The sequence below is a fragment of the Coregonus lavaretus genome (assembly GCF_964263955.1).
Source record: "Coregonus lavaretus genome assembly, chromosome: 31".
Taxonomy (NCBI): Eukaryota; Metazoa; Chordata; class Actinopteri; order Salmoniformes; family Salmonidae; genus Coregonus; species Coregonus lavaretus.
In genome coordinates, this window is record NC_140018.1 from 29,860,405 (window position 1) to 29,879,009 (window position 18,605).

Here is an 18,605-nt window from a genome sequence, read left to right on the forward strand (position 1 = left end):
GGTTTGAGATAGGCCTGCAGCTTAGACTTGTTACATAACTTCTCCTGCTGGAAAGAGATTCTTGGCTATCCATCCATTCTCCCTCATTTCAAATGCTTGCATTGGACCCCAAAAAGCTTATTCACACAAATAAATCAGATTTCACTTTCAATTTGATGATATGTGCTCCGTTCTTTTGGATAGCTCTCTGAAATTTCGAAGAGAGAGTATGTGTGCAAGAATATGTTAGTTTTGTTTTGGGTTTCCTAAATGTGTGCTGTATTAGTTGGAACATTTGCTTTTGACCTGCTGTAATTCCAATATAATCCCATGACGAATTTGAAACTCCTGGGCAGACTACATCACGTAGGGGTGACTTGAGGTTGCTGTTTATTTTCTGCTCAGCTTTTTGGATCATCCTCCAGTTGAATATACTTGGATTTTGAGGTGGGGTTTCCTGCATAACGACCGTGTTCCTTTTCACTCCTCAGATGATTGTCGATGGGACGGTCACCACTGTGGTCCTGACCAAGCTGACCCCTCTGACTGAGTATGTGATCAACGTCTTCTCTGTGACCGGAGAGGAGACCAGCGAAGAGCCACTGAAGGGCACTGAAACCACCTGTAAGTGTTGCAGCTGTTCTGCTCCCTCTCCTCTCTGTTTTGTATTCCTCTTCCTCCGTTTCCTCATACAACCTCGTCCCAATTACCCAGAGTAAACCTAGTAATCACTTCCTGGAAAGGTGTCCCGGTTCAGCTAATCCAATAGCCTTATTTGGAAGTCGAATGACTCAGCAGAGCCTCAGTGATACACAGGAAGTGAGATGAGATGAGTTTCACAAAGACGTCTGTCGGTTGCCCTTTGGGGGACAAGGATGATTAAAAGGGAACTTTAATGTGGGGATAGCACTTCAGCTCCAAAGAGTTCCACTGGTGTAGGAGCGCATTTGTTTCATTACGGTATACGATGCTAAAAGTAACTACATCCCCTGTCCTCCATGCTAATTAGGCTGTTTTAAATGGGTTGAACATGGATGGAAGTTATTTATGTTGCTCTTGGAGGCGTATTAAACAGGCTTGTTTACACAACCAGGGATAAATTGGGTGTATATCTGATTGTGGCAGTAAAGTGTTAAACAACAACTTCCCATAGGGTTTCCCATTGGAAAATGCTCAAGTGGAGGCTTCTTATGGGGAGAATAACCAACGTTCTCTCATTCTTGGCCTCATTAAAAGTGTCTTAAGAAAACTGACATAATTTCACATGATGGTTAAATACACAGAACTGACCGCTTTCATTGCTCTATTTGTACTTAATAGTGGACGTTGTTACTTTTTGAAATGAGTCCATTTGATTTTCACGGTGGAAGATATTTCTCACTCTCATAAAGCATGGTTATTGTTTTGTCGCCCGCCCCTTGGACACCGCAATAGTAGTGTGAGATCACCACGGTTTCCTTTATTTGTCAGTTTAAGCTAACACGTTGATCAGGGGTGGAAAAAGTACTAAATTGTCATACTTGAGTAAAAGTACAGATACCTTAATAGAAAATCACTCAAGTAAAAGTGAAAGTTACCCAGTAAAATACTACTTGAGTAAAAGTTTACAAGTATTTGGTTTTAAATATAGTTAAGTATCAAAAATAAATGGAATTGCTAAAATATACTTATGTATCAAAAGTAAAAGTATAAATCATTTCAAATTCCTTATATTAAGCAAACCAGATGGCACCATTTTTTTTAATTTACAGAGAGCCAGCGGCACACTCCAACACAATTTAAAAACGAAGCATTTGTGTTTAGTGAGTCTGCCAGATCAGAGGCAGTAGGGATGACCAGGGATGTTCTCTTGATAAGTGCATGAATTGGACCATTTCCTTGTCAAAATGTAACGAGTACTTTTCAGTTCCAGGGGGAAAAAAATGAGTAAAACGTACATTATTTCTTTTGGAATGTAGTGAAGTAAAGGTTGGCTAAAATATAAATAGTAAAGTAAAGTACAGATACCCCCAAAAACGACTTAAGTACTTTACACCACTGACGTTGATTGCATCCCAAATGGCACCCTAATCCCTATAATAGTGCACTATTCTTGACCAGGGCCCTCCTGTGTGACCGCTGCTTGTAATCTGTTAGTGTGGCTCAGCCGTAAACACAGAGGCTGGATGTGATGTGGGTGGCTGGGTTGTGTTGTGGATGTCAATAGACTAGAGTTAGGTGGTAACTGTGGTTGTAGGTTTTCCGACATTTCCGGAAGATGGGCAGGGAATCTGCTGTCCTGATGTTAGGGTGGAGCTTGTTCCACTATTGGGGTGCCAGGATAGAGGAGAGCTTTGACTGGGATGAGCAGGTCTATAATATAATAATAATAATAATATGCCATTTTACAGACGCTTTTATCCAAAGCGACTTACAGTCATGTGTGCATACATTTTTACGTATGGGTGGTCCCAGGGATCGAACCCACTACCCTGGCGTTACAAGCGCCATGCTCTACCAATTGAGCTACAGAGGACCACAGTCTATAGACTACTCTCTCTCTCTTCCTCTCTCTCTCTCTCTCTCTCTCTCTCTCTCTCTCTCTCTCTCTCTCTCTCTCTCTCTCTCTCTCTCTCTCTCTCTCTCTCTCTCTCTCTCTCTCTCTCTCTCTCTCTCTCTCTCTCTCTCTCTCTCTCTCTCTCTCTCTCTCTCTCTCTCTCCCACCATGACCCTATAGAACTGTGTACTACCTCACAATACAGGTGGTTCTAAGACTCACTCACTTTCACTCCCCTGCCCCCTCAAACACACTCTCTCTTTTCTCCCTCTATCCCTTTCTCTGTCATTCCTCTTACCCAGTGCCCTTGCCACCATCGGGTAAGCTGAGGATCACTGGTGTCACCCATAGCGCCATGAAGCTCAACTGGGATGCCTCCCCGGGGAAAGTCCTCAAGTACATCATCACCTACAAGCCAGAGGAAGGAGAGCTCAAAGAGGTAACACTAACTAACACCAAACATTTAAACAGGCTCCCAGCCTGTTGCTAATATCGAATGTTTACTTCCTTTCAATTTGAACGGTTTTGAAACACAATCTCTAGCTACAGCAATAAATAACACTTATGGTTAATACCCTATTCCCTATTAAGCCCTATGGGCCCTGGTCAAAAGTAGTACACTAAATAGGGAATAGGGTGCCATTTGGGACACACGGCATACTGTCCTCAAGGGTCTACAGTGGTACCATGAGGTCAAGGGAAAAGTGTTAGTTAGGAACTCAACGTTCTCTATGATAGCTTAGCTGTTTAGGGAATGCCACTGAAGTCAGGGGGTGTTATAGTAGCAGCCCTTTCAGTAGACTGGGCTCTTGACTCCATGGGCAGGCCAGCACAAGTCGATGTGGGGAAAGAAGCCTACTGGCAGTCAGAGAAGACCCTGGCCCCAACACCCAGCCACAGACTCAGAGATATATCACTGGGTGTCACTCGTCATCATTTCTCACTTACATTTAAGAGACCGCCAAGCTGTGAAGAAGCTCACAATTGAAGTTGAAGGAGGTGTCTCCTTGGACACCCCCAAAAGAACCTCCATAAATGACTGATGGATGAGCTATGGGTCTCCACTGGATACATCCAACCAGATCCCCTCATGGATAACATCTGAAGGCTGCTGTCTCCAAAGGAGCCTCTCTCTGTGGATTTATGTTCTAAGGTCTGCCCTGCCGATTGCCACAGACTTTTCCTCCGCGTTACAATTGGAGAACTATCGCTGTTATGGACAACTTTTTCTTGAGTTTTTCTTGAAGTATGAAGTGGAAACTGAGTTGAAAGAGACATTTATCAGCATTTCTGCTGGAAGCTTTTTGACTTCAAGGGTTTTTCCTACCATCAAACATCCTCTGGAATTACACATATAGCCTTAGGACTTTTCTAAGGACACGTACTATTATTCATAAGGCTTTTCTCAAATGCTCTGATGACATTTAGAAATAACAAGGAAAGAAATAGTAGAGAAGAAAGGAAATTCACTTTGGTTTATTAACGTCAATATTCAAAATGGGACTCTACAGTTGTCAAGATTTGGATGTTAATGCTATACTAGTATCACAAATCATAGCTTATGTTAATGTTAGTAGTGGTAGTTCATGCTAGTTCTTCAGCAAAAATACGGTTGTTAATTGTTTGTTGATCCTAAAATCCTTATACCCCTTTTCTGCCAGGTTGAAGTCAATGGCGATATAACATCCCTGCCTCTTGCCAACCTCATATCTCAATCTGAGTACGATGTTGCTGTCACCCCAGTTTACGACGAAGGTGTTGGAAACCCAATGCTTGGACAAGCCATTACAGGTACACAATCGTTTGTGTGATTTATCATTTGGCTGAGGAGCAGTAGATTAGAGATATGAGTGTGTCTGGATGGTGAGAGTTGTCTGCAGATCCTCCTTCGATTCAGCCTCTCCTCAGTCATTTGTCTTTCTAGATGAAGCCACTGTTCCCTGAGGGGGTGTGTGTGTGTTAGTCTAGTTAATTGTATATGGGCCTACAAACTTTGCGTGTTTGTGTGTGCCTGCTATCACTCACTGCATGGGGCCTTCTTCATCATTAATCACAGATGATTTGAGGAAATGTTGTTTTCCACACAGACACGCAAAAACCCATTTGTTGGCCATTGATCCCAAAAATTGACTCACAGCTAAAATGTTCCTCACATGGTTCGCAGCCCGTCTGATGAAATGGCTTTGCCTCATCTCTCAGGACATCCTCATAATAATCACGTCTCCCTCTCTCACGTCTCCGTCCATGTGTACAGATGTTGTTCCTGCGCCGCAGAACCTGAAGTTGTCCGAGGTGACCCAGACCTCATTCAAGGCCACCTGGGAACACGGGGCCCCTGATGTGGCCCTCTACCGAATCGGCTGGACCAAGAAGGGAGAGAACAACTTCCAATATGTACGTTGATCTAGTGGCTAGCCGATGGTGATTGTTGACTGGACTATCTACTGCTATAGAGCGGACAGGATTGTATGGAGTGGAGAAATGTGACCGTTTACACTTTCTCTCTCACTCTCTCTCTCTCTTTCTCACTCCCCCCCCCCCCCCCCTCTCTCCAGGCTATCCTGAACAGTGATGAAACGTCCCATAATCTGGAGAACCTGGACCCGGACACCCTGTATGATGTCACCGTCACAGCCATCTACCCAGACGAGTCAGAGAGCGAGGACCTGATTGGCAGCCAGCGCACATGTAGGTCCACCATTATCTTCTTCTTCTCATTTCTCATCCTCCTATCAATTACATTCATGTTTTACAGTTATGGTCCACAGATGTGGTCCACAGCGTATTAAAATAACCTGTTGTTCTCTTAACGTTCTCTTTTTCCAGTGTTAAAGATGACTACACCTGGTATGTTATTTGAAACGGAGAAGGACATTATCATTGTAATATTCATGACTATAATTATAATGGTAATGCGAACGATAATGAAAGTGTTGTTGATGGAAAACACACTTTTATTTAAAAAAAATATGCATGTGCATTGATGTTCCTTTAAAGAGCTGCAAATGCAAAAGTGGGACTATTGACCCGCAGGGACCAGATGTTCCGCCACAGACACCGCATTGTCAACCATTTGTCATAATATCATTTCTCGTGTCATTTAATGTCGTTTTTCATGTTGTAACGTTGTCATTCCTCGTGTCTTTAATGTCAAGCTTCATCATGTCACAATGTCATTCCTTATCAATGTCCCCATCATTGGAAATGCATGTGCCTTACCGGCTGCTTCACTCTCCATTTGGGTCGCTTATGTGTACTTCATCACCAAATCATGTGTTCTCGTCACCAAATTATGTGTTCCCATCATCTCACCCCCCATCATTACCATCATTGCTTCATCCAGCGTCATGACCCCCAAGTGATCATTGAGAATTGGTAAAGGCTGTGTCATGCCCTGCAGTCATTTTATATACATCTCCACTGTCTTGGGTCAGTGTATTGATTGTAATGTGTTCCTAGCTCCCACTGGACCTCCGCAGAACTTGCAGGTGTTCAACGCGACCACGGTCACTCTGACAGTAAAGTGGGACCACGCCCCAGGCCCCGTCCAGAACTACAAGATCTCCTATCAACCTGTGGCAGGAGGCAAAGCTCTCTCCGTAAGTACAACACACCCTCCAGTAGTTTCTTGAAAACTGTTAATAATTCCCATTCTGTTTTGCAATAACTAAGAGTGTATTATGAGCAACTCATAAGCATTGGCCACCCATGATGTCCTGACCACTAAATCCTTTAACTTTATTAATTATGCCCTCTTGGTATGATATCTCTCAGTTTACTCACCTATAATATAGAGTAGGTTGTTCTTGTTTTCTGGCCTGTAAGTGAGTGGTGATGTTAGTTGTTATCAGTGTAATTTCTCCAATGTGCCTGAGCTAGTTTGATGAAACCAGGGATATCTGTGCATCAGTACTTCTTTAGGCCAACAGATAAACAGCCCAAAACATTAAAGGGATAGTTCAGCCAAATTACAAAATTACATATTGGTTTCCTTAACCTGTAAGCAGTCTATGGAAAAGGGATGACAGCAATCGATGCTTTGGTTTAGTTTCCCTGGCACTGTTTCCACATGCTAAAGTTTGAGCATTTGTGGCACAAATCCCATTGCACATCATGTTCAAATCATCTATAAGTGACTTTTAACAATACATTTGAGATTCTTTCGGATGATTTGGACATGACAAGCAAAATATGCTAATAGCGGTCCCATGACTTGAATGGGATTTGTGCCACAAATGCTACAGCGTTAGCATGTGGAAATAGTGCCAGGGAAACTAAACCAAAGAATGGATTTCTGTCATACATTTTCCATAGACTGCTTACAGGGTAAAGAAACCAATATGTAATTTTGTAAAGTACTGAAGCATTTCTGAATTGGTTCATTGTAACATGAAATCCCTTTCCTCTTGGGACCCCCCACTGACAAGAGTAGTAAGTAGTAGTTCCGTGTGGCTCAGTTGGCAGAGCATGGTGCTTGCAATGCCAGGGTTGTGGGTTCGATTCCCACGGGGGACCAGTACTGAAATGTATGCACTCACTACTGTAAGTCGCTCTGGATAAGAGCGTCTACTAAATGACAAAACTGCAAAAATGTAAATGTAGTAACAGCAGGCTCTTTTGTCTTCCTGCACATCGTTATTTTGACATTTGATTATGACATTGTCCTCCTATCCAGTCTGTTTACTTACTGTATCTGGCAGCCAAGCCCACATTCCTAACGGATAACTTAATTGTGATCAGTGACAGAAATTGCTTGGGAATTCCTTTAGGATCTTTTTGGGGTCTTTCAGTTGACAATGTGCTTATATTAAAATAATTTGGTTAGTTAAACATTTTTCTAAGTGTCTCTGAGAGGTTATGACAGGGTACCCCAAGCAATGGGTCAGTTCTCTAAACCGTGATCTCAACATGACACTATGAGACAGAGCTGTTGCATGTATATCTGATCCCATCATAGCACATTGTTGGTATTATAGTACTGTATCTCTGTACACTTAAAACAGTATGGAGACATCTGCTGTTGTGGTCTGTAGACTTGTTGATTTAACATAAGGCATGACATTCATACTTGGGTGATATGAGGATCCTCAAGTGCCTTTCTCTGATATGATGGTTTAGTGAGGTCAAAATACAAACAGTGGATGTGTTACCTAGGTGATCTGCTAAATAGATATGTCAGATATAATACAAAAGGAAATTGTAGTGTATCTCTTCCACTCTATGGCTTTAGCGGTTCTTGCTTTCAATAGTTGTTGCTTACTGTAGTGCCCATTAATCAGCATGATGTTGCAACATAATTGGCTTATAATTGGCCATGTCTAGTGTTCATCAAGACCAATTAATCTTCCCTTTATATACTACTTGTTTATGAACAGAGTAGAGTAAGAAAGGCAATTGTTTTCTCTTATAAAGTGTTTGAATGAGCAACTCTGTTCACACAAATGGCATCGGGTAAATAATTAATCCTTGGGGAACTCTGCTTTTGCTTCTATTAGACTGAAATTAGGGGAAATGTATTGGCTGATTATAGAGAAACTCAATTGCTGCTTTGATAGAGTTGGAGTTTACATTGGTCATGTTTGGATGGCTTCCCCGTGACAGTGTAGAAGAACTCTGCTTGGCCTCAACTGCCGAGGTAGCTAGCTTGTGAGCTTCAGGGCGTTTTGTCTCAGAGCCGAGGAAAGCTCTAACCATTGAAGGAGTGTAACTTGTCATCCACCTGTCACCCCTTTATAATGAATTGCTCTTTTAACTTTGAAGTGAGATGTTATATCCTCTTAGAGACATAGAGACGCCTCTGACTGTTGACATGTTGTCCCCCAAACAGACCCAGGTAGGAGGGAAGAAGAACAGTGTTGTCCTCCAGAAGCTGATGCCTGACACTCCCTACTCTGTCACCGTGGCTGCCATTTACCCCAGCGGAGAGGCCAAAGACATCTCAGGCCAAGGGAAGACCAGTAAGTGGACCTGACAACAGGAACTCTGGAACCACCAGACGTTTAAAAGCCCAGAGAACACCCACAACATTCTCCCAATAGATGTATCATTTCAGAGTACAATCAATAGAGAAGATAACTATTTTGTACAGGATTTTGACTTCAGTTCAAACAATATACAATATAATGTTTGAAACCCCATATTAAAGCCGTGTTTGGTTTTATCCAGAGCCTCTTGGTGGAGTAAAGAACCTGCAGGTGACCAACCCCACCATGACCACCCTGAACGTGAAATGGGAGGCGGCCGACGGGAAAGTGAAAGAATACAAAGTCATCTATGTACCTGCTGCCGGTGGAGATGAGAGCATGGTAGGCATGGTAGGACCGGTAGGAAGTCTCTCAGCTTACTGTTGGCTGACTGTGTAGAAAATACTCCAACAATTCACATCCAAAAACAAGAAATAGCATATCAATGTATTGTTTGAAGTTGTTTGTTTTATGAATCACAAAATATGGTAAACAACTTCAGTATCTTCAGTCAAACAGGGTTGTATAGGCATGTTGGTAGTGAGCAGAGGATAATGGTTGGGTTGTGTTTCTGTAATGTAAAGGAGATTGTGGCTGCCACTGCCACCACCACGGTTCTGAAAGGCCTCCTGCCAGACACCCTCTACACCGTCTCACTGGTGCCTGTCTACGAAGTGGGAGATGGACAGAAACAGTCTGAGAACGGAAAGACAAGTAAGACTGGCTGACATCTAAGTCTAAAGATCGTTAAAGATCTTCTAAAGATCACTTATTCAGTGATCTTTTCAGGGACTGATAATGGCCTTCTTAAAAGCTGATTTATGGAGTAATTCCATAAATCCATAAATAACCACCAATGTAGAGGATAGCTCTCCATTGAGTCTGTATTTTAACTTTATACAGACTCCTTGCAATACCGAGTTCAATCAGTATAATGTGATATTATTAAAGCCTTGTTTGGCGTATCCAGGGCCCCTGGGTGGAGTGAAAAACTTGCAAGTGACCAATCCCACCATGACCACCCTGAACGTGAAATGGGAGCCAGCTGACGGGAAAGTCAAAGAATACAAAGTGTTCTATGTACCTGCTGCTGGGGGAGCTGCTGAGGCCATGGTAGGATGAGTACTGTAGCTGACAGTGTAGAAATTGTTGTTTCCCCATTGCTTGCCATATAACATATGAATTGTTGGCATGCTGGTAGTGGGCAGTCGTTAATAGTTGGGTTGTGTTTGTGTAATGTAAAGGAGACTGTGGCTGCCACTGCCACCACCACAATTCTGAAAGGCCTCCTGCCAGACACCCTCTACACCGTTTCAATGGTGCCTGTCTACGAAGTGGGAGATGGACAGAAACAGTCTGAGAACGGAAAGACAAGTAAGACTACCTGACATCTAAGTCTAAAGATCGTTAAAGATCTTCTAAAGATCACTTATTCAGTGATCTTTTCAGGGACTGATAATGGCCTTCTTAAAAGCTGATTTATGGAGTAATTCCATAAATAACCACCAATGCTGAGGATAACTCTCCATTGAGTCTGTATTTTAACTTTATAGTTCAATCAGTATATTATTTCAGGGACTGCCTAATGGCCTTAAAACCCATTAGTACCATCAATGGAGAGGATAACTCTTTATTGCTGGATTTTAACATCATACAAACTTGATAAGATAGTACTTTACTAAGTACTATCAATCAGTATAATGTGATATTATTAAAGCCTTGTTTGGCGTATCCAGGGCCCCTGGGTGGAGTGAAAAACTTGCAAGTGACCAATCCCACCATGACCACCCTGAACGTGAAATGGGAGCCAGCTGACGGGAAAGTCAAAGAATACAAAGTCTTATATGTACCTGCTGCTGGGGGAGCTGCTGAGGCCATGGTAGGTAGGGCTGGGAATTGCCAGGGACCTCACGATACGATATTATCACAACACTTAGGTGCCGATACGATATGTATTGCAATTCTCACAATTCTATATGTATTGCGATTTGATACTGCGATTTGATGTTCTAAAGATATTGCTCACTACGTGTACTGCAGAGAGACAAGAGAGAGCATGAGAAAACTAGTTTTGATCAGTCAGGGAAATAAAAGTGCTGAAAACATGTTGGCTCACTTGTCACGATCGTCATAAGAGGCAGACCAAGGCGCAGCGTGATATGCGTACATCTTTTAATGAGTACTTAATACAATAACAAAACGATACGTGAAGTCTACAGGTTCACCAATACAAACCTATACAGAACAAGATCCCACAAATAACTGTGCAAAACAGGCTGCCTAAGTATGGTTCCCAATCAGAGACAACGAGCAACAGCTGCCTCTGATCGGGAACCACCCTGGCCAACATAGATCGAAACGATCTAGAATAAACACATAGAAACTACAACATAGAAACTAACACCCTGGCTCAACATAAAAGAGTCCCCAGAGCCAGGGCGTGACAGTACCCCCCCCAAAGGCGCGGACTGCGACCGCGCCAACTAAACCCAACAGGGGAGGGGCCGGGTGGGCATTCCGCCTCGGAGGCGGATCCGGCTCCGGGCGTGACCACCACTCTCTCTCTCTCGCCCTCGTGGTCTGGCCCTGCTGGCCGGAGCTGGACTGAACACCGGTGGAGCGGATTGCTCTGGCTCCGGCGTGGAGCAGCTGACCGGTGCCGGACCAGGCACAGGTGGAACAGGCACGGACCGTGCCGGACTGACGACGCGCACCACTGGCTTGGTGTGGGGAGCGGGAACGGGCCGGACCGGGCTGACGACTCGCACCACTGGCTTGGTGCGAGGGGCAGGAACAGGCCTGGCCGGGCTGGCGACGCGCACCACAGGCTTGGTGCGGGGAGCGGGAACGGGCCGGACCGGGCTGACGACTCGCACCACTGGCTTGGTGCGAGGGGCAGGAACAGGCCGGGCCGGGCTGGCGACGCGCACCACAGGCTTGGTGCGAGGGACAGGAACAGGCCGGACCGGGCTGGCGATGCGCACCACAGGCTTGGTGCGGGGAGCAGGAACAGGCCGGACCGGGCTGGCGACGCGCACCACAGGCTTGGTGCGGGGAGCAGGAACAGGCCGGACCGGGCTGGCGACGCGCACCATAGGTTTGGTGCGAGGGACAGGAACAGGCCGGACCGTACTGGGAACACACACCACTGGCCTTGTGCGGGGATCAGGAACGGGCCGGACCGGATTGGTAACACACCCCAGTACCTCTCGCTGTGCCTCTACACTCTCCTTCCTCCTCATGACCAATGGCCCCCGTAACCTGGTGGCCTCCTAGTCCACAAACTCGCCCTGTAGCTGCCTCCAGCAGCCCCGTCGTCCATGCCGTGTGCCCCCAAAATTGTTTTTGGGGGGGTTGCCTCTCGCCTGTCCGACGACGGCACGGTTGGCGCCGTACCTCCTCTCTCGCCAGGGCTTTAACTTTTGCCCATGGCCCTTTGCCCGCGAACATGTCCTCCCAAGACCACCATTCGCCCACCTGGGACATTGCCAACTTCTCCAGTTCCTTTCCCGGTGTTTGCTCCTGAACACGCTGCTTGGTCCTTCTTTGGTGGGATCTTCTGTCACGATCGTCATAAGAGGCAGACCAAGGCGCAGCGTGATATGCATACATCTTTTAATGAGTACTTAATACAATAACAAAACGATACGTGAAGTCTACAGGTTCACCAACACAAACCTTTACAGAACAAGATCCCACAAATAACTGTGCAAAACAGGCTGCCTAAGTATGGTTCCCAATCAGAGACAACGAGCAACAGCTGCCTCTGATCGGAAACCACCCTGGCCAACATAGATCTAAACGATCTAGAATAAACACATAGAAACTACAACATAGAAACTAACACCCTGGCTCAACATAAAAGAGTCCCCAGAGCCAGGGCGTGACATCACTATTGAAAAATAAGATGGAAAACAAGCTATAGGATGAAAAATATCGATTTCTGGAGCAGGTACAACCAACTACAGTAGCAAAAACATATTTATATACAGTACCAGTCAAAGTTTGGACACACCTACTCATTCAAGGGGTTTTCTTTATTTTTACTATTTTCTACATTGTAAAATAATAGTGAAGACATCAAAACTATGAAATAAAACATATGGAATCATGTAGTAACCAAAAAAGTGTTAAACAAATCAAAATATATTTTAGATTTTAGATTCTTCAAAGTAGCCACCCTTTGCCTTGATGACAGCTTTGCACACTCTTGGCATTGTCTTAACCAGCTTCACCTGGAATGCTTTTCCAACAGTCTTGAAGGAGTTCCCACACATGCTGAGCACCTGTTGGCTGCTTTTCCTTCACTCTGTGGTCCAACTCATCCCAAACCATCTCAATTGTGTTGAGGGCAGGTCATCTGATGCAGCACTCCATCACTCTCCTTCTTGGTCAAATAGACCTTACACAGCTTGGAGGTGTGTTGGGTCATTGTCCTGTTGAAAAACAAATGATCGTCACACTAAGCGCAAACCAGATGGGATGGCGTATTGCTGCAGAATGCTGTGGTAGCCATGCTGGTTAAGTGTGCCTTGAATTCTAAATAAATCACAGACAGTGTCACCAGCAAAGCACCCCCACACCATCACACCTCCTCCTCCATGCTTCACGGTGGGAACCACACATGCAGAGATCATCCATTCACCTGCTCTGCGTCTCACAAAGACACAGCGGTTGGAACCAAAAATCTCACATTTGGACTCGTCAGACCAAAGGACAGATTTCCACTGGTCTAATGTCCATTGCTCGTGTTTCTTGGCCCAATCAAGTCTCTTCTTATTATTGGTGCCTTTAGTAGTGGTTTCTTTGCAGCAATTCGACCTTGAAGGCCTGATTCACGCAGTCTCCTCTGAACAGTTGATGTTGAGATGTATCTGTTACTTGAACTCTGTGAAGCATTTATTTGGGCTGCAATTTCAGAGGCTGGTAACTCTAATGAACTTAACCTCTGCAGCAGAGGTGACTCTGGGTCTTCCTTTCCTGTGGCGGTCCTCATGAGAGCCAGTTTCTTTATAACACTTGATGTTTTTTGCGACTGCACTTGAAGAAACTTTCTTGACATTTTCCCTATTGACTGAACTTCACGTCTTAAAGTAATGATGACCTGTCATTTCTCTTTGCTTATTTCTCTTTGCTTATAAATCCCTGTACTTGGAGTCAAATATCAATATAATATCGTCCCAAAATTATTCTGTGATATGTAAGTAGCGATCCCCCCCCATCACTAACTAGGACTAGTACTGCAGCTGACAGTGTTGTAAGAAATGGTTGTTTCCCCATTGCATGCCATATAAAACATGTATAGTTGGCATGTTTGTAGTGGGCAGACATTAATAGTTGGGTTGTGTTTGTGTAATGTAAAGGAGACTGTGGCTGCCACTGCCACCACCACAATTCTGAAAGGCCTCCTGCCAGACACCCTCTACACCGTCTCACTGGTGCCTGTCTACGAAGTGGGAGATGGACAGAAACAGTCTGAGAACGGAAAGACAAGTAAGACTGGCTGACATCTAAGTCTAAAGATCGCTAAAGATCTTCTAAAGATCACTTATTCAGTGATCTTTTCAGGGACTGATAATGGCCTTCTTAAAAGCTGATTTATGGAGTAATTCCATAAATAACCACCAATGCAGAGGATAACTCTCCATTGAGTCTGTATTTGAACTTTATACAGATTCCTTGCAATACCAAGTTCAATCAATATTATTTCAGGGACTGCCTAATGGCCTTAAAAGCTATTAGTATCATCAATGGAGAGGATAACTCTTTATTGCTGGATTTCTACTACATACAAACTCCATAAGATAAGATAGTACTTTCAGATGGCACTGTAATAAGTACTATCAATCAGTATAAAGTTATATTATTAAAGCCCTGGTTGGTGTGTCCAGAGCCTCTTGGTGGAGTAAAGAACCTGCAGGTGACCAACCCCACCATGGTCACACTGAATGTGAAATGGGACGCAGCCGAGGGGAAAGTCAAAGAGTACAAAGTCATCTATGTACCTGCTGCCGGTGGAGCTGAAAGCATGGTAGGACTGGTAACTGAGTGTGGAAAGTGTGGTTACTTTCAAGGGTATGAGTTCTCATAATGCTCATACACTCCTGTTTGACTGAATATAGTTGCTTGTCATACTTTGTGATTTATATAACATTAGTTATTGTTAAGTTGGGAGTGGGCAAATGGTAATACGTGTATTGTGTTTGTATAATGTAAAGGAGACTGTGGCTGGAACCAACACAGTCCTGAAGGGCCTCACATCAGACACCATTTACACAGTTTCAGTCGTGCCAGTCTACGAAGTGGGAGATGGCAAGAAGATGTCTGAGAATGGAAAGACAAGTAAGCCTGGCTGACATGGAAAGAGGGACGGAGATAATGATATTTCAGAGTATCATCAGTAGAGGGTAGCTCTTCATTGCTGGATTTTAACTTTAACTTTGGTGTGTCCAAGGGCCCCTGGGTGGAGTGAAGAACCTGCAGGTGATCAACCCCACAATGACCACCCTGAACGTGCGCTGGGAGCCAGCCGATGGAAAAGTCAAAGAGTACAAAGTGTTCTATGTACCTGCTGCTGGGGGAGCTGCTGAGGCCATGGTAGGATGAGTACTGTAGCTGACAGTGTAGAAATGGTTGTTTCCCCATTGCTTGCCATATAACATATGTATTGTTGGTATGTTGGGAGTGGGCAGAGATTAATAGTTGTGTTGTGTTTGTGTAATTTTTAGGAAACTGTGGCTGCAACTGCCACAAGCACTGTCTTGAGAGGCCTCCAGCCAGACACCCTCTACACCGTCTCACTGGTGCCTGTCTTCACAGAGACAGAGGGCAGAAGGCAGTCTGAGACCGGAAAGACAAGTAAGACTGGCTGACATCCAAGCGAGCTTTCGCCATGCGTGAACCTCGATTGCGACCAATACACACTTCCGCTTTTGCAGAACGCCTCAAATGCCAGAGCAAGCATAAATCCCATAAATCCCAGAAATTGTCATTAGTACCCACTCTATGATATATTATTTGTATTCACTTCTTATATTTTCCTTTTACGGTATGGAGGTACGGAACCTCATTGCTGCCACAAAGAACATTTTCTTTGTCCGGCCATTTCTTTCTTTCTTTGGCAGCAATAAGCTTCCGTAAACTGTGAGTTTGTAATGTAAGATGATTATTAATGTGATAAGAGGGTTATACTGGACATAGGCTAGGTTTTCTATAGTTTTGGTTCTAATGATGTTTTCCTCACCAGGACCATTGGGTGGAGTGAAGAACCTGAAGGTGACTGAACCCACCATGACCTCTCTGAAGGTGGACTGGGACCCAGCAGACGGGGCCGTGCGCCAGTACAAGATCTTCTTCGTCCCTGTGGCTGGAGGAACTCCAGAGGAAATGGTGGGTCTCTTTCACCTTATGACCTCATAAGTAGCATTTAGCAAATTAAACTTTGATAAAGCATTTAATCTGTAATTACTTTTTCTTTACGTGTAAATAGGAGCAAGTACCTGGAAGTACCACCACCATTGTTCTGAGAAACCTCAAGCCTGACACACCTTACGCAATATCAGTGTTGCCTGTCTACCCTGTCAGGGAGGGGAAACGCCAGTCGGAGAATGGAAAGACACGTGAGTAGCAACATCAAATTAACTGGTATCCTATGCAGCTTATTTTGCAAAGTGAGTTGGGAACATTGGAAATATAAACAGAGAATTTCCCCAATAATCACAGAATCATAATACCACACTTAAAGTCATGTTATTTCTATTCCCAGTGCCTTTGGGTGGAGTGACCAATCTGCAGGTCACCAATCCTACCCACACCACCCTAACCACCAGCTGGGATGCAGCTGACGGCAACGTGCAGGGCTACAAAGTAATCTACACTCCCGTCGCAGGAGGCCTTGAGATCATTGTGAGTACTCTACTGTACTCCTAACCACACTGCCTATCTCCATAAGCCTATAACTCAACTGATACGGTGATGTTAAATTTGTTGACAGTGTAATCTCCATGAGGTCAGCCTAACACAATGGTTTCCAATCCTGTGGGTGGAAAGAATCCAGCTTCATTGCACGGCATACTTTGTGGAGTGGGGATTTCGTCATTCCGGCTTGAGGAGTAGTGTTGAGGAGTTAGCATTGAGGACTTAGCGTTATCAGTTAGCCTGCTGTGTTAAGCATTATGAGAGGCAGCAGCAGAGTATTAACGCCGTTGTAGCATAGCAGTGATGGAGTTCAGGCTGTGTAGGAGCTAACAGAGTGTGAACAGCTCTGTGATCACAACTCTAATGCAATTGACTTTTTGGTTTGGTCGGTTTATGTGGAACAAGATCCTCTAATGCATTGTTTTGGTTGATCTGTTTAGAATTGGCCTGAACAGTGTGGCGCATAGCTTGCGCTCTAAATCAAACCTGTCAAAATAAACTCCACGGAAGGGTGAGAGAAACTGGAGCAGTTCATGTAGTTTTACAGACCACACAATTGTGGTACATGGGCCTCATCCTGTGGATCTGGTGTATGAGATATTATCTGCATCCTAAATGGCACCCTATTCCCTATATAGTGCACTACTTTTGACCAGGGCCCATAGGGCTCAGGTCAAAATTAGTGCACTATGCAAGGAATAGGGTGTCTTTTGGGATGCAGCCATAGTGTTCCAGTATGTCTGTTGGAGCTGCTGTTGGTGTGACACCATCTATTTTTCCATTGTAGGAGCAAGTCTCAGAGAGCACAACCACCACAGTTCTGAAGAGCCTCTCACCCAACACACAGTACAGAGTCACTGTGCTGCCAGTGTACTCGGAAGGAGATGGTCAAACCCAGACCGAGGATGGAACAACAAGTGAGTAACGACAACTTATTGCACATGATGCTCTCAGTGACCAGTGATAATTACGGGCAAATTGTACAGTGAAAGACATGAATTACTGTATATTATAAACATGGTGGTTCGAGCCTTGAATGCTGATTGGCTGACAGCTGTGGTATATCAGACCGTATACCCCGGGTATGACAAAACATTTATTTTTACTGCTCTAATTACGTTGGTAACCAGTTTATAATAGCAATAAGGCACCTCGGGGGTTTGTGGTATATGGACAATTTACCACGGCTAAGGGCTGTATCCAGGCATTCCGCGTTGCGTCGTGCATAAGAACAGCCCTTAGCCGTGGTATATTGGCCATATACCACACCCCCTCTGGCCTTATTGCTTAATTAGCTCATCTGCAGACATCAAATCTTTAGGCATATAGTAGTAGTAAAACATAGCTGTACAACAAGTGTATTATGGTTTTCAAATGGACATGATGGCTAAGCTGCCCTGTTTCCTCTTGGTGCTCAGAGCCGCTGGGCTTCGTGAAGAACCTGCAGGTCATTGAACCCACCACCAGCACCCTGAACGTTCGTTGGGACGCAGCTGAGGGGAACGTGCGCGAGTACATCATCGTCTACATCCCAACTGCAGGCGGGGAGCAGGAAGTGGTACGTCCGGGTCGCCTCACCAACACAACACCCCTACTAACGCACTGAGAATGGTATATTCCAGTGGAGGGTGAAATCCATTACAATCAGCCCATCCTTCCATTTAAAGTGACATAAGCCGATGGTGTTTACCCCAGTAGCTAGTCAACATGGCTCAAGTGTAAGTAAGCCCAGTTTCTGACTTATATTCTCTCTTCTTCTTTCTTGAACAGGACCAGGTGTCTGGAACAACGACCACCACTGTTCTGAAGGAACTGAATCCAGACACTGAATACACTGTGACAGTTGTGCCTGTCTACCATGAGATGGAGGGTCTCTCTAGGTCTCAGAATGGAAAGACAAGTGAGTTGAACTGAACGGGTTGAAATGATTCAAAGACCATCTAAGAAAGGGATCATTTTCTAAATGTCTGCTACTTGTTCAGCTTGTACAGTACTGTAAGTGTGATGCTATAACATTGTCTCCTCTGCCTCAGATCCTTACGGTGGAGTGAAGAACTTGAAGGTCATCGACCCCACCATCAACAGTCTGTCTGTTCGCTGGGACCCGGCTGTCGGTAACGTGCGCAACTACAAGGTCTTCTACGTGGCCCAGCCAGATGGGAAGGAGCAAATGGTATATCTCCTATTCATCTATTTAGAAATTTTACTGT

The 18,605-nt window shown here is 44.6% G+C and overlaps 1 protein-coding gene across 1 annotated transcript in view; it reads left to right on the plus strand.

Moving 5' to 3' along the window:
- The window catches only part of LOC311106568 (collagen alpha-1(XII) chain-like), a gene marked incomplete at its 5' end in the record, with an annotated part of 88,539 nt that overhangs the window by 32,605 nt on the left and 37,329 nt on the right, over positions 1 to 18,605 (plus strand). Inside the window, 23 exons of the mRNA XM_084148948.1 lie at positions 471 to 603; positions 2,818 to 2,954; positions 4,177 to 4,306; positions 4,770 to 4,909; positions 5,071 to 5,203; positions 5,342 to 5,362; positions 5,975 to 6,114; positions 8,343 to 8,472; positions 9,449 to 9,591; positions 9,723 to 9,852; positions 10,215 to 10,357; positions 13,842 to 13,971; positions 14,370 to 14,509; positions 14,697 to 14,820; positions 14,933 to 15,075; positions 15,207 to 15,336; positions 15,725 to 15,867; positions 15,968 to 16,097; positions 16,244 to 16,383; positions 17,183 to 17,312; positions 17,814 to 17,953; positions 18,166 to 18,295; positions 18,429 to 18,568. Coding sequence (XP_084005074.1) covers positions 471 to 603; positions 2,818 to 2,954; positions 4,177 to 4,306; positions 4,770 to 4,909; positions 5,071 to 5,203; positions 5,342 to 5,362; positions 5,975 to 6,114; positions 8,343 to 8,472; positions 9,449 to 9,591; positions 9,723 to 9,852; positions 10,215 to 10,357; positions 13,842 to 13,971; positions 14,370 to 14,509; positions 14,697 to 14,820; positions 14,933 to 15,075; positions 15,207 to 15,336; positions 15,725 to 15,867; positions 15,968 to 16,097; positions 16,244 to 16,383; positions 17,183 to 17,312; positions 17,814 to 17,953; positions 18,166 to 18,295; positions 18,429 to 18,568 — 3,000 coding nt within the window. The remainder of the gene's footprint in view (positions 1 to 470; positions 604 to 2,817; positions 2,955 to 4,176; positions 4,307 to 4,769; positions 4,910 to 5,070; positions 5,204 to 5,341; positions 5,363 to 5,974; positions 6,115 to 8,342; positions 8,473 to 9,448; positions 9,592 to 9,722; positions 9,853 to 10,214; positions 10,358 to 13,841; positions 13,972 to 14,369; positions 14,510 to 14,696; positions 14,821 to 14,932; positions 15,076 to 15,206; positions 15,337 to 15,724; positions 15,868 to 15,967; positions 16,098 to 16,243; positions 16,384 to 17,182; positions 17,313 to 17,813; positions 17,954 to 18,165; positions 18,296 to 18,428; positions 18,569 to 18,605) is intronic.